Source organism: Ranitomeya variabilis, chromosome 1, assembly GCF_051348905.1.
Source record: "Ranitomeya variabilis isolate aRanVar5 chromosome 1, aRanVar5.hap1, whole genome shotgun sequence".
NCBI lineage: Eukaryota > Metazoa > Chordata > Amphibia > Anura > Dendrobatidae > Ranitomeya > Ranitomeya variabilis.
In genome coordinates, this window is record NC_135232.1 from 1,101,771,798 (window position 1) to 1,101,786,336 (window position 14,539).

The 14,539-nt window shown below is 44.4% G+C and overlaps 1 protein-coding gene across 4 annotated transcripts in view; it reads right to left on the reverse strand.

Annotated features, from left to right (window-relative positions):
• Positions 1-2,216: 2,216 nt before the first annotated feature.
• TBC1D14 (TBC1 domain family member 14) overlaps positions 2,217-14,539 on the reverse strand; it is an 85,607-nt gene continuing 73,284 nt past the window's right edge. For 3 of the 4 annotated variants that reach the window (XM_077280103.1, XM_077280104.1, XM_077280105.1), the window contains 9 exons: positions 12,368-12,485; positions 11,361-11,467; positions 10,415-10,495; positions 8,360-8,454; positions 8,159-8,230; positions 7,063-7,191; positions 4,739-4,848; positions 4,358-4,616; positions 2,686-2,900 (listed from right to left, as the gene is read on the reverse strand). In XM_077280103.1, coding sequence (XP_077136218.1) covers positions 2,835-2,900; positions 4,358-4,616; positions 4,739-4,848; positions 7,063-7,191; positions 8,159-8,230; positions 8,360-8,454; positions 10,415-10,495; positions 11,361-11,467; positions 12,368-12,485 — 1,037 coding nt within the window. In that variant the 3' untranslated portion in view covers positions 2,686-2,834. Of the gene's footprint in view, positions 2,901-4,357; positions 4,617-4,738; positions 4,849-7,062; positions 7,192-8,158; positions 8,231-8,359; positions 8,455-10,414; positions 10,496-11,360; positions 11,468-12,367; positions 12,486-14,539 lie in introns of all 4 variants that reach the window. The other variant, XM_077280102.1, reaches the window with a different exon arrangement.

The following is a 14,539-nucleotide window of genomic DNA, read 5'->3' on the forward strand; positions in this document are numbered from 1 at the left end:
ATGGATGAAAAGTTGTTTTTTTTGTCATTTGCAAAGAAGAAAAAAAATACAATAAACATGGATATTGGAATAAGGGCCAATAATGCCCAAGGCAATACCTACAGAGGGGCGGTTTCTTCATAAAAAAGAAAAAAAGAAAAAAAAAAAAGCCTTTGTTTGTTTCTAAAGCTGTACAGCCCCTTTAATGATATGTTGTGCAACATATAAGAAAAAAATAATAATCAATCTTTTACCAGTGCAGATGTAAAAAAGAAAAATGTACTCATTTTTATTACAGTTTCGGGATCAGTGTATACTGGGCTGGAAAAAAAAACAAAACAATTTTTTTTTTATTTTTTTTACACACTTAAAATGTGGCCAAATATTATAGTTTCTGCAAATGTGTTAATTGAAATTGTCGCAACCGTTTTTGCTTTTACAAATTGTTTGTTTTCCCTACACATTCAACCGTGATGTGGACATTAAAAGAGCTGACCAAAAAAAAAGTGTTAGAAGCGCAAACGAGCTCGCTGACAGATTCCCAATTAACCCATTCCGCAGCAAGCAATAGACAGGCTAAAAAGGAACACAAACGATGCAAAAAAAATTTATACAAAAATTATTTTTAAGCCAAAAGTACGTTTTGAGGGGGAAAAGAAAACAAAAAAAAACAAAACAGACAACCCCTTTAACAACCAGTTACTCAGTACAGACTAGGGAGAAAAATAACTCAATGTGAAAAAAAAACAAAAACAACTGGAATTAAAAACAAAAAAACAGTTTGGTCATTTTAGCCCTTGGAGACACCAAAGTGACACGTTCGCTTCCACACCAGTGCCATTTACACACATGTACATCTTTGGTCAGTGCCCGTGGATGACAATAAAAGTACCATAATTATAAATAAATATTCAGCTTTTATATAATATCAGTAGTTTTATAACATTACAATTTGTCCGAACCGTCAGAAGTGTCATTTGACTTAAAAGAAAAAAAAACAAAACAAAAAAAAAACCCAAGTTATTTGGACAGTTTCCCAAAAAATTCCTTGCAAAAATCCATTTATCCGATTCTCTGACTTTCATTACTCCTGAAATCCTGGTAAAACAAATATCTGAGCCGTCAGAAGTTTTTTTTTTTCCACTTCTCCAAATTGTAATAATGTGGTGTTCACTATTTAAGAGGCTTACTTTTTGCCATCTTTTGTACAAAAAAAAAAAATCTGTAAAAATCAAAAATCTCTAAGTAATCTCAAAGGGGTGTGAGCTCTCAGTATAGCGCAGCCTGTCTCCGCTCAGCACATAGGGAAGCAAGAGCGGCAGCCAGGCCCCGCCATTCACCATCTCGGCATTAGTAATCAGATTTTTCTAAAGAATCAAATTCAGAGAAGTAAAAAAAAAAAAAATAATAAAAAACTAACTGCTCAACTATACAACCAGAGAGAAAAGTGCAGAGGCATCAGCGATACATGAACACCTAGCAATCCATCCTTCTCTGAATGCAACATACCAGGGAATGCTGGAAGTTGTAGTTTTAGGACTGCTGGAAAAGCAAAAAGTTGGACCAGACTGCGGATTATGATCTTAGACATGTGTCATCAGAAAGTGACCTGTGGTGTACAATTTGTATATAACACACACACACACACTATATATATATATATATATATATATATATATATATATATATATATATATATATATATATAGCTATTTTTTTCTTTTACATCACACTCTGTATTAAGGGCTCATACTCCCTGTTCTTAACAGAAGTCTCATTATCATCACGGACAGGATATACCTCTACATACAGTATATAACACAAGATCCGCCAATAGGTGATGTCACAGCTTGTCTCCTCCCTTCGCAATTTCCTTTGCACACGCTCATTAGATGCCTCAATACAAAATAAAAAGGGTTTTTAGTCTATTGTATTGAGGTGTCTAATGAACATGTGCAAAGGAATGGAGGAGAGGAGCTTATTGGTGGATCCGGTGTTATGTACTCTATATAAAGAGGTTACCTGTCACTGTAATCCTGCCTCTGATGATAATGAGTCTTCCAAAAATGGAAGTATGTGTAGAATACCTCAGTGGCCAATGTGAAAATTGCAAGATTTATTTTTTTTTTTTATACAGATTGTGATATGAAAAATAAAAACATATCAATGTATAATATATATATATATATATATAATACATTTAGCATAAAAACCTGATTTAAACAATAGGTGATTTTCTGACAACACATTCACTTTAATCTGTCATCTCACAAATATCAGTCATTCATTTGTGACCTTCTCATTTTGACAAAGGACAACGTTCTCTTAAATAACGCTTAATGTGAATGTCCACATCAGCAAGGAGAGTAATATCCTAATGGCTGGAACTCCATTCTTTTTAATATAAACAGAGCTCCAAATTCCCTGCATGGAAAACATTATATAAAAAAAAAATTCTGGCTCCCTGCAGCCACAAAGGTGGTCTTATTGGAAGCTAGGGGGTCCCCAAGGTGTCAGCGTGCTGCATACGGGTTTAATGCAGTAAGCTCGATAGCTCCCCCTTGTGGTGGCTGCAGAAAACAAGAATGTGGTCACCTGCCTCAGACTTTCACTTGTTCTTTGCAATGGAAAAGGAAACTGTACAAAAAAAAGTAATAACTAATACACTACTGCACAGGCCGAGGCCTGGCCTCACAGATTCAAGACAATATTTGCCAAAGCCTGGTCCCCGCCGATCAGCAAGTACGGACTTCAATGTCTTAAGGCCATTTCCAGTGTTACACAAAGTCCTGAAGTAGAATTATGTTCTCTCTCTTGGTGGAAAACAAAAATCCTGTGTGTTCTGTCCTGAGTATTCAGCGCTTCAGAGCGGGGCTCCTGCTCTCGGTGTCGCGGGTGTCTTTCTGCAGAGCGGAAAGGATCTGGAATAGAAGGAAGGAGAGGCAGTGAATGCAGCACCCCAGGTACACACAGTATGGCGGGGTGTAGGACCCAGCGGTCACCCAGATGCACATCGCATGCTAGACCCCAGGCCGTGTGTTATTAGGGGATACAAACGCCAGACATGGGGGGTCCTCTGACTTTGGAGGTCTATGTATTACATGCAGGGGCCACAAGGCAGGGTGTGCTCCTAGCGGGACACCATGACACCATGTAGGAAGTTTCAGGTGTGGTTAATCTGCAGTAGTCACTAGGAGGTGGGGTGCACAGGGCCAGGTGTTTTATTCATTTACTCTACGGCATTGTGCCCCTCACTGGGGTAGGAGGGGTGCGGGGTTGGACGGCTGAGGCAGGATGTCCCATCTAGAGGCCTTCTTGTAAGAGTTAGGCTGCAGGAAAATTAGGTCATCTCTAACCCCGGGGATCAGGGGTTCAGCCCATAAATTACATAATGTTTGATTCCCAGGAATCAATGCTGGGACCCCCACCACCGATCATGAAAATGAGTCTTGTATCCCCCTCTGAATGGTGGGTATTCGAGTTGAGCAAATGATTTGCAGGCCATGTCAGTAATCTGTGGCCCTACTTGTCAACATCCCCCGACGCGTCTTTTGACGTCATGCTCACAGGGTCTCTGGTCCGGCAGCCACAGACCACCTAAACGGGTGCTGGGCCAGGGTGTGGAGCAGGGACAGTCTGGGGCTGAAATTCAGCCCTGGCATTTGAAATCACACAGGCCCATGCTGTCCCCGTCCCCATGAACCAGATGGGATATATTACTAATATGGAGGAAAGGAAGATTTTCTACAAAGAGCAATAATTCTAATGATACCCGTGGCCTGGTGGGGTAAGTGACGGAGTCAGTGACTTTGTGCTCCATCACAACTCTTAACAGTATGGGTGTCTTGAGAACACCGATTCTGTTATCATAGCAGAAAAGGCGGCCCACAACCAGAGCGGCCCATCTGGCATTTGCCAGAATTGCCAGATGGCCAGTCCGGACCTGGTGTGGAGAATATTTGAGCTCACCTTTGTGGTTACCCATGCACCATGCTGCTCCAGTCACCCTCTATACTCGGGTTCAGCACCCCCAGCTGTTGTGAAATAACACCTGTGAAAGAATGCTGGGAGTTGTAGTTTTACAACAGCTGTAGGAGTGCTAAAGACTGTGGACTACGGGACAGCCATCTGTTAGACTTTGAAAGTAGCAGTAGTGCACATGTCCACAGCTTCCTTCAGACGGGACCCCGATTCTCGTGAGCAGCTGGGGTCCAAGCGATCACATTGGCCACCTATGTGGAGTATAGATGATAAATGCTGGAGGAAGCACTGCTCAGGATTACATGGTGGCGGAGGGAGCAGTTGTGTGCGGACCCCAGTACCCCGCATGACATTTTGTATAATCCACCAGCTCATCCAGAACTCAGCACCGCTGTACCTGAGACCATTTCTTATTCCGGCTCTGCATCTGAATTGCAGCAATGGAGGCAAATAAATCGTCAGCAGTTAAGTCCTCCGGAAGCTTCGTAAGAAACTGGGCAATGTGAATGAAGTCCATCCTAGTTAAGATGTCTTCGAAAAGTCTAAGTATCCCCAAAGCAGTTCTGAACAGAAACTCCTCGCCGTCCCGGCAGAACACGTCCCACACCCGGCACGCTAAATCCAGTGGTAGAGACTTGCTGTACAGCGTGAAGATCCTGCAGGGAACAGTAACGTCCATAATGTAACAGCGTGCAGGGAATCTCAAGCACTACTCATTCTAACCAGTAGATGGCAGAAGGGTATAAATGACGCCATATGGCGGCGCGAGATCACTTACCAGTCTATTAGGTAGATATCTGGGGTCAGGTTATGTTTCTTAAAGTGGGCAAATAATCTCGGCAAATTTTCTTCAAAAAATACTTCAAATGCTGCAAAGTACGTTAACATCTGCAAAAGAAAAAGTGCAGAAAAATGTAAAAAAAAACGGGCAACAAGCCTCTAATCAACAATAGGTTCATTCTTACTGTTATGTATGCGCTAGTAATGGAAAGATGAAAACTAAACGATATTTTCCATATGCTCCTGGTTCTACGTATATTGCTAAAGGGGGTCTATCACCCCAAAAAGTTGACTAAACCCCCATATACAGATATGTAGCGGACTTGACTGATAAAAACCATAATTTTATTATAGATTTTAGTGATTTAGTTGCCAGAAAAATATATGCAAATGAGGGGGGGTTTTGGTGCACCCTTGATGTGGCCTTCGTTACACCCCTTCAGTTTGCATTTGGAGCAATGAGCGCTCCCTGACCTCCATCTGCGACTCTGCACCTTCACACGGACACTGCAGAATCCCAGGCATGCGCATAGTCATTGTGGGCTTTCATCACTGGCTCCTGTCTGCGGCCACCAGTTACCAGCTATACCGCAGACAGGAGCCAGAGAGACGAGACTGCACACGGACACTGCACCTTCGCACAGATACTGCAGAAGCCTAGTCATGCTCACAGTCATGGTGGGTTTTCATCGCTGGCTCCTGTCTGCAGCCGCCACTTGGTTCTATACTGCAGACAGGAACCAGAGAGAAGACCGTGCACACGGACACTGCACCTTCACACAGATATTGCAGAAGCCCAGTCATGCTCAATCATTGTGGCCTTTCATCTCCGGCTCCTGTCTGCAGTTGCTGCTTGATAATATTCTGAAGAAAGGAACCAGAGAGGAGACCGTGCACACGGACACTGCACCTTAGCACGGATACTGCAGAAGCCCAGTCATGCTCACAGTCATTGCGGGTTTTCATCGCTGGCTCCTGTCTGCAGCCGCCACTTGGTTCTATACTGCAGACAGGAACCAGAGAGAAGACCGTGCACACGGACACTGCACCTTCACACAGATACTGCAGAAGCCCAGTCATGCTCAGTCATTGTGGCCTTTCATCTCCGGCTCCTGTCTGCAGTTGCTGCTTGATAATATTCTGAAGAAAGGAACCAGAGAGGAGACCGTGCACACGGACACTGCACCTTCGCACGGATACTGCAGAAGCCCAGTCATGCTCAGTCATTGTGGCCTTTCATCTCCGGTTCCTGTCTGCAGCTGCTGCTTGATAATATTCTGAAGACAGGAACCAGAGAGGAGACCGTGCACACGGACACTGCACCTTCGCACGGATACTGCAGAAGCCCAGTCATGCTCACAGTCATTGCGGGTTTTCATCGCTGGCTCCTGTCTGCAGCCGCCGCTTGGTTCTATACTGCAGACAGAAGCCAGAGAGGAGACCGTGCACACGGACACCGAGTGCAGCTCTCTGTGGTGTATGGATAAGATTTCAGGAAATCTGCTACATATACATCCCATGGGAACATACTCGCAGTAAGAAAATAAACAGAGGTCTGTTCACATTTGACTTTGCCATTTTTTATGGCAAGAATAGCGTCAATGGAAACTGAGCTTTCACTATTAAAGTCATCATAGTCCATCCGTGTCTCTATATAGCATCATGATCACATTATAGGTAGCCTGGTGTGAACAGTCTTAAAGGAGTTGACCAACTTTCCAAAACCATGGCTGCTTTCTTTCAGAAACAACATCTCCTCTAACCGTGGGTTGAGCATGATACTGCAGCTCTGCTACATCCACTTCAATGGGGCTCAGCTGCAATACCAGATGACACATGGTCAAGGGTAAGCGCTGGTTTTTTTCTGTTGTTTTTTTTTTTTTTTAAAGAAAACAGCCATGTTTTTATTCTCCTACTAGATCCCTGTAAGGTGCCCATACACCCTTTTGGCCGACCACCATCTCTCCTGACTCCCCCCCCACACAATCGCTCAGCTTGGCTGTACATAAAGGTGTTTTCAATAGGTAAAGTAGAATAAGCCGCTGTCAGACTTCACTGGCACCGGATTATCTCACATGAGAAAAAAGGATCGGTTGTATAAATTTCAGCTGCCCGACCTTTTTCTTCCCCTTGCACATCAGATGGCCCGCCAGTCTTGACGACGTCTGCACATTTGGCCAATGTAAGGGTGTATGGGCTGGAGATAAGCAATTGGTAAGCAGCAGAGGCACCCAGGGAGCCCGTGTGAAGACTGGCTGTCATGGAGGAACGGACTGCATGCCGGACCTTTAGGGAAACTGGACAGTGAATTCAGGTACTTACAAGGCCATGGTCTACTCTGAAGAACGCCATCTGACAAGGTTTATTTAAGAGATTTGAGAAAGCGATGAAGGCATCCGCAGTATCTAGGTTCAGGATCAGCACGGCAGCAATAAACGACATGCCCTGTACCTAATAAGGGGAGGAGAAATGAGATGTTCAGTCCACAGCCCGGGAACAGCCAGTACCACAGCACGGGAACAGCCAGCGCTAGAACCCAGGGATACCCAGCACCACAGCCCGGGAACAGCCAGCGCCAGAGCCCGGGAACAGCCAGCGCCAGAGCCCGGGAACAGCCAGCGCCAGAGCCCGGGAACAGCCAGCGCCAGAGCCCGGGAACAGCCAGCGCCAGAGCCCGGGAACAGCCAGCGCCAGAGCCCGGGAACAGCCAGTACCACAGCACGGGAACAGCCAGCGCCAGAACCCAGGGACAGCCAGCGCCAGAACCCAGGGACACCCAGCACCACAGCCAGGGAACACCCAGTACCACAGCCAGGGAACACCCAGTACCACAACCAGAGAATAGCCAGTACCACAACCAGGGAATAGCCAGCACCACAGCCCAGGAACACCCAGTACCACAGCCCGGGAACACCCAGTAAGACAGCCAGGGAATAGCCAGTACCACAACCAGGGAACAGCCAGCACCACAGCCCAGGAACAGCCAGTACCACAGCCCAGGAACACCCAGTACCACATCCCGGGAACAGCCAGTACCACAGCCCGGGAACACCCAGTACCACAGCCCGGGAACACCCAGTACCACAGCCAGGGAACACCCAGTACCACAGCCAGGGAACACCCAGTACCACAACCAGAGAATAGCCAGTACCACAACCAGGGAATAGCCAGCACCACAGCCCAGGAACACCCAGTACGACAGCCAGGGAATAGCCAGTACCACAACCAGGGAACAGCCAGCACCACAGCCCAGGAACAGCCAGTACCACAGCCCGGGAACACCCAGTACCACAGCCAGGGAACAGCCAGTACCACAGACCGGGAACAGTTACTGAATATACATGGCTGCACACAAAAACTGGAACACTCGGCGATTTCTTAATTCCAGGAGCAAGTGTGTATAGTAAGAAACACTTACATAACCAACGTCCGGTCTGTAGCAAGTGTAGGCCCCGAGAATACTGTGCAGCATATCGTGATAGGGGCCACCCTGAAAAAGAATAAAGGCTGCCATTGTTACTCTGGAAGTTTCCAAATAATTGAGCGATAACCCAATTCAGTCAGAAAATAAACAGATGACAAGTGCAGATTTTAGATATCCAGCAGTGTCATGTCCTACCTTCTGAAATATACACAGACTTGGAAATGTGCGGGAGATATCCAACTTTATCAGCTCCAGGCTGGCTTCCCTGTCCGATGCAGACAAACCCGAGTCTAGAGAGAAGAGTACCAGAACATCAATGACGATATGACGCAGCCGACATGGTCCAACCCACAGAAAATCAGACCAGGGAGCAAGAGTTTTACTGTCTACAAGGAAAACTCTGTGGTTAGAGTCTTTCCTTTAGATCAGTAACTAAAACGGACTGACATGTCACAGATTCATGTGCTACAACTTTGAAGATTGCTGGAGGGTGCCTATCCAAGGAACCCAACGTCTTGACATTTAGTGCCGGCAATGTTAGGTCTCTCAAGCAGAGCCATTACTAATCAGTTCCCAGGACCTGGTCCACCCGTAATGTGACTAAACTGGGAGCACTGAAAAAGGTCTTACCTGACAGCATCTGCAAATCTTTTGAATAGCTGGTCGGCCTGCGACATCATCGGTTCCATGTGGCCATGTGGCTATGCCATGCTGGCTACGACGTAAAGGATTTGCAGACGGCATCAGATAGGAGGAGGTTCTCAGGGATCCTGTCCGGTAGCCATAAGATACCAACTTGACCACTGGATCACGTGTTGCAAATAGATCCAGTGGTCAAGTCTGGGTATGCAGGAGGCAAACTGTTGACACTCAGACCAAAAAAGGTCTGAACTCCATACTGTGAGGCTAGGGTCGGAAGGCCGTAGATTCCCTCATCTGAGAGAATTGGCCGATTATGCAAACACTCTAATCAAACTCATCAGATTGTCAGCTTAAGGTACCGTCACACTCAGCAACTTTGCAACGAGAACGACAACGATCCGTGACGTTGCAGCATCCTGGATAGCGATCTCGTTGTGTTTGACACGCAGCAGCGATCTGGATCCCGCTGTGATATCGCTGGTCGGAGCTAGAAGTCCAGAACTTTATTTTGTCGTCAGATCGGCGTGTATCGTCATGTTTGACATCAAAAGCAACGATGCCAGCAATGTTTTACATGGAGCTAACGACCTGTGAGAACGATAAGTGAGACGCCGTTACGTCACTGGATCGCTCCTGCATCGATCTGGAGCTGCTGTGTTTGACGTCTCTACAGCGACCTAAACAGCGACGCTCCAGCGGTCGGCTCGTTGTCTATATCGCTGCAGCGTCGCTGAGTGTGACGGTACCTTTAGTGTTATCAGATTCTCTTGGCTAAGAGACTGAGCACACTGAGGAAAAGATGGAGAACAAAGTTTTTCCATCTTTGCCATAGTGTCAGTGCGCGGAAATCAGACTGCACACAGATATCATCCGAGTGAAGTCTGATGTTTTTCCTTGCACTAGCACACTTGCATGGCTGAGTGCGATACGAATATCCGATCAAACTTGGGCATGCCGCAATTTTTCCCTTGGACCGTCCCGCTCTTGTGTGCAGCCCCATAGAAGAACATTGGTCCGAGTATGATCCAATGTTTGATTGCTTAGTTTTTTCATCAGAGTGCGAACAACCAGAGCGATGTGCAGCTACGGATGTGGTTTGCTCCCAGAGCACCGCTTTGGCTTGACAAAACTATATAAAATTCTTAGCTGAGAGCAGGAACAGGTGTTTAAAGAGGTTTTCCCAAGAAACGCAAGTTATCACCTAACTTGCTGGTTGTTGTGGCTTCCACCGCTAAAACCCCAGTGATCAAAAAACAAAAAGGGGCTCTATAGTTCCCCATGGAGTGATGGTCGAACATGCAGGCAACTACTACATTCATTGTCATGGTCATCAGACAACGATTGGAACGCCAAAGCCTCTGCCTCGGGATCAGTAGGGGTTAAAAAGCTGGAAACGCCAGCAATAGGCACGTTTTTACCTACAGAGACGAGATAACCTGCATTTATGGCACAACCCCTTTAAAGGTTAAAAACGGATACAATAAGAAGCCATATCTGTATACACCCCTATAACATATTGCATAAATGTTTTTTGTGTGGCAATAGGCGGACCCTGTGAACCAAGAACAAGTGCCATCTAGTCTTTTCCTGGACCAGATAAGTCCTTACCCTCATTTTCTACATCGGACCCTCCCATGCTCAGCGATTTCCATCGATCCTTGGCTCGAGATAAAAAGATATCATACAGCTCTAGAAAATAAAATCACAACTTTACCAAGGTCCGAGCAGACATACAAGACCGCCGAGCAGACACACGAGACCGCCGTACAGACACGAGCTCAGATTCACCATCACTGCTGCGTTAGTCTTGTGCTGCAGTCCCTCCTGCAGCATGGATTCTCCACCACTAGAAAACCTCTTCCATTTCTACAATGTGCAGTGGCGGCGCTGGTTTGGGAGGTGGGCATACTTTTTTTGTTTTTTTTTTTCACCACCCAGGGCCCAATAATTAACTTTTTCAATAATGGAGAGCCCCTTTAATCAGAAGTACACTAATAACTAGGACCCATTACAGAATATATCCCAGCTGACTCACGAGTACAAAATTACCTAATTATCTCTTTGATTTTTCTTTTTTTTCCTGATCTATCTGCATAAGTCATGAGAATCACATACAGGAACAGTAATTATACCCTTTTATCCACTCCACTGCTTATTTAAGTGTTGACTCATCTCAGCAAATCCCTATTCAGTCGTCTCAGGTTCCCTTGATCGTAGCAAGAGCTGAAAAATCACTAATAATAGGACATTATATTGGCCAGCATGTAATACTACATCCTGCCTAAAGGGGGAGCTGCAGGGGAAATGCTCGGCTGGCAGCAGCTTCCTTAGGCGGAGGTTAGTTTAAGGAGCCGTGGTCTTGATCACCCAACCCTCTTAAAGTGACAGTGTCACACACCTGCCTTCATTACTAGCATGTTCCGGTTGGAGATGATGGATTTTTTTTTTATATCATACATCTATCAGACAGTGAATTTTAGAATTCCTCCCACTTACTACAATGCATCCTGATAAACAAGGAACGGTATAAATGATACACGGCCTCCAGTCTTACCGTGAGTGATATTTAACTCATTGCCGATCGCCAGACTCCAGACTTTTCCTCTTACATTGGGTGGGATCCCCTGCCACCACATCTCCCGAACTTTTCGAGAACAGCACCTAATGGCAAAATGGAGGAAAACGTAGTATTAACGGCCTAGCGCAAAAACCTTTTATATATAAACATGACATGATATCCATGTGACTATGCGCAATTCAGAGAAGACAGATGACGCTTGTCCCCGCCCAGCTACAGGTGATTGACAGGTCTCTCCCCATTTTTTCAATCGCGCAGTCAAGCGATTCGGGCAGCACGAGTCTAGTGACAGGTTCCCTTTAGAACGAAAAAGCAATAATACAGTTTTACTGGTCACAAATACAATAGACTAACAGTCCTGGACACTTATTTTTCAGATTGGGTGGCTCTGTTGAAAACCATTAACACTACCGGACAGGTCATAAGGATTGGTCTATAGAGTGCTGCTGGATACTAGATAGGCAAGAGTTACACCTTTCGTTTCATTGGACAGTGTTGTGCACCAATCCCTAGAAGGTTTTTTTTTTTATTTAATTTTTTAATTTTCCTTCTCTAATTCGAGAGTCATTATTAATGCTACTGTAAAGCACCAGCAACCTAATGTGCAGCCTATACCAGTGATGTACAACCTGCTGGATACTAGATAGGCAAGATTCACCACTTTTTTTTAGCGAGAAAGCAATTGAAATATGGACCTTGATTGCAATCGCCAGGAATGATTTAAGGGGTCCCTCTTTCTTTTTTTTTAGCCCCACCAGCCTTATTCCGATGGAGCCTTCATATGCAGTTAGTTGGGCAAACTGGTCTTCACAGGAGATTACCAGAAATGAGTAGGTGATCTAGACAATTTCACGGAAAAATCTTTTGTACAAGTTTTATTTTTTTTTTTATTTATTTTTTTTTTTAAACATTGTGTTTTACATAATTATTATAATTTTATAATTATTATAAAACATTATTTCAGCAGCTCCGTCTCCACTTACATGGATTCCCAGTTGGGCAGAATGTCGTTGTTCCACATTAGAGCGGCGATTCCGATACTTTCCTCCAGTTTACACCTCTCCTGCAGTTGTTTTTTCTTTCTTTGGGCTTCTTTGAATTCTGAAAAATACACATTCATGATCAAAATGCAGGATTTACAATATATATATATATATAACCCGACAACCTCATCGGTGATGAGGCTTCTAAGCAGAAGTAGAAAGCGGAAAATACTAAACAACTCGGATGAAAGAACACTTGCTGTGTCCTCGGGGATGGGAGAATTCCCCCAGGAATTGCAGATTTGAGAAGGGATATTTAGCAATCAGCGGTTAAACAAACGTGGGCACAGATACAAAGCCGATAGCGACGGGCTGTCAAGTACATACACTAATGACTCAGCTGGCAAAAGGGCATTTGGGGTTTCACAGCTCATAAGTACCATCCGCCCAACACTCACATGACCTATCGCATAAATTTCAGGCACAGAATTCCACATCCAAGTGCAAAAACTCAATGCATTTCCAGTTAATTTATAAAAGGATCACTAGGGGTTCAGTGGCCATATCTATACCAAAACAGACTTTTAACCAATATGCAATAGTGGGGAAAAAACATTTACAGCTCCTCAAACCATAATTGTAAAGGAGAGCACAAATCGCATCCAGCTGAAAAGGACATTTCCTCCCTCAGCCAATCAGTTTTCTTGGGCACTCTTATTGGCCGAACGCAGCTTACTGACACAGAGGACTATATGCTCTTCCCGGCATTCAACTGAACAGGTCCCCGAACTTTGGTTCTAGGAGCAGAACAACTTTGAACAGGATGGTCTGTAAAAGTTCTCACAATATAGATTCTAAACACTTTTGAAGGCAATCTACAGAATATTAAGGAAGTACTCCAGTCCCTAAAAATACAACGTCTATAGGTCCCCCCGAGGTCACATGAGTAGAGCAAGGTTATAGGGTGTGGAGCATGGCAAAGAGGTTCGAAGTGCACCAAGAAGAGAATCTTTGTATGTTTTTCTGGCCCTTTAAAGGCCTTGAACCCAGATCACCAGACACAAAATTAAATGGTGTTAAAGTTTAGATCTTTTGAGAGTAATATATAAAAGATGGTCATATATTTTGGGGAAGTTGGGAGGAATAGATAAAACGGCCATGGAATAGGCCAGACATCTCATCAGGTCATCTTCCCAGGAATCAAAGGATTGGGCATCACAAAAATCTCCTTCTTCCCCATGACAGTTCTTCACTGTGTACCAGGTCCCTGCCATACACATTACATTATCAGCCACTTTAGATTATTTTTGTCCATTGTGTATTATTTATTAACCTACCAATTCATTTTAGGAACAATTGCACTGTAGATATTTTGGTTGAAATATATAATATTAGTGTAGTTAGCCCCCAATTTTTAGAGTACTGACTTGTTCAACACCTCCATATATAAATTCCCACCGCTCCATCTTTTTATGCATTGTCAGTCCACTTCTTAATTTGTAGATAAGAGATGGAAACCAATATGTTCAATGTCAGATCAAGGCAAAATGTCAGCGTTTATTGCAAGTAAAACGCAATTTCAGTTCTATAACTGATGCTTAAAATGTAGAATTTCATGATGTGTGTACCGTTTGCATTTAATCATTGTTTCTCCGATCTTTCTAGATCTCCTCTTGGCATTTTAACATGCCAGTTTCCTTAATATTTTAGAAGCATGATTTGTACACTGTTCTAATTAGCCACCAATCCTCGTTGCTTCTGTGATCTGTAATTTTGGAATCAAACTATTTATACAAACAATTTGGTTCTCGCGGTTTTGACATCTCATTATATTAGAACCTTTGATATAGAAACTTTTCAAAAAAAAATTAATGACGCACGTATATATGGTAGAAGTGAGCAAACGCACCGGAGCAGAGGCAACAACGCACGCGTGGTAAAAGGATTGATAAGATCCTATAAAGAGGAGATATCGAAATAAATAATTCTACAAGTCACCTGCGTCCAGTTATTCAGCTCTCCAGAAGATAACAGTTTACAAGAAGGGCAGCCCACCACTCTACAGCCAACCATACAGACTGCTGTCTGCCGGACCTGCCGATATCAGCAGGTTCGACCAACGGTCTTATGTGTATGGAAGCAACAGCCAACTTTGCTGGTAGGAAAGAGATG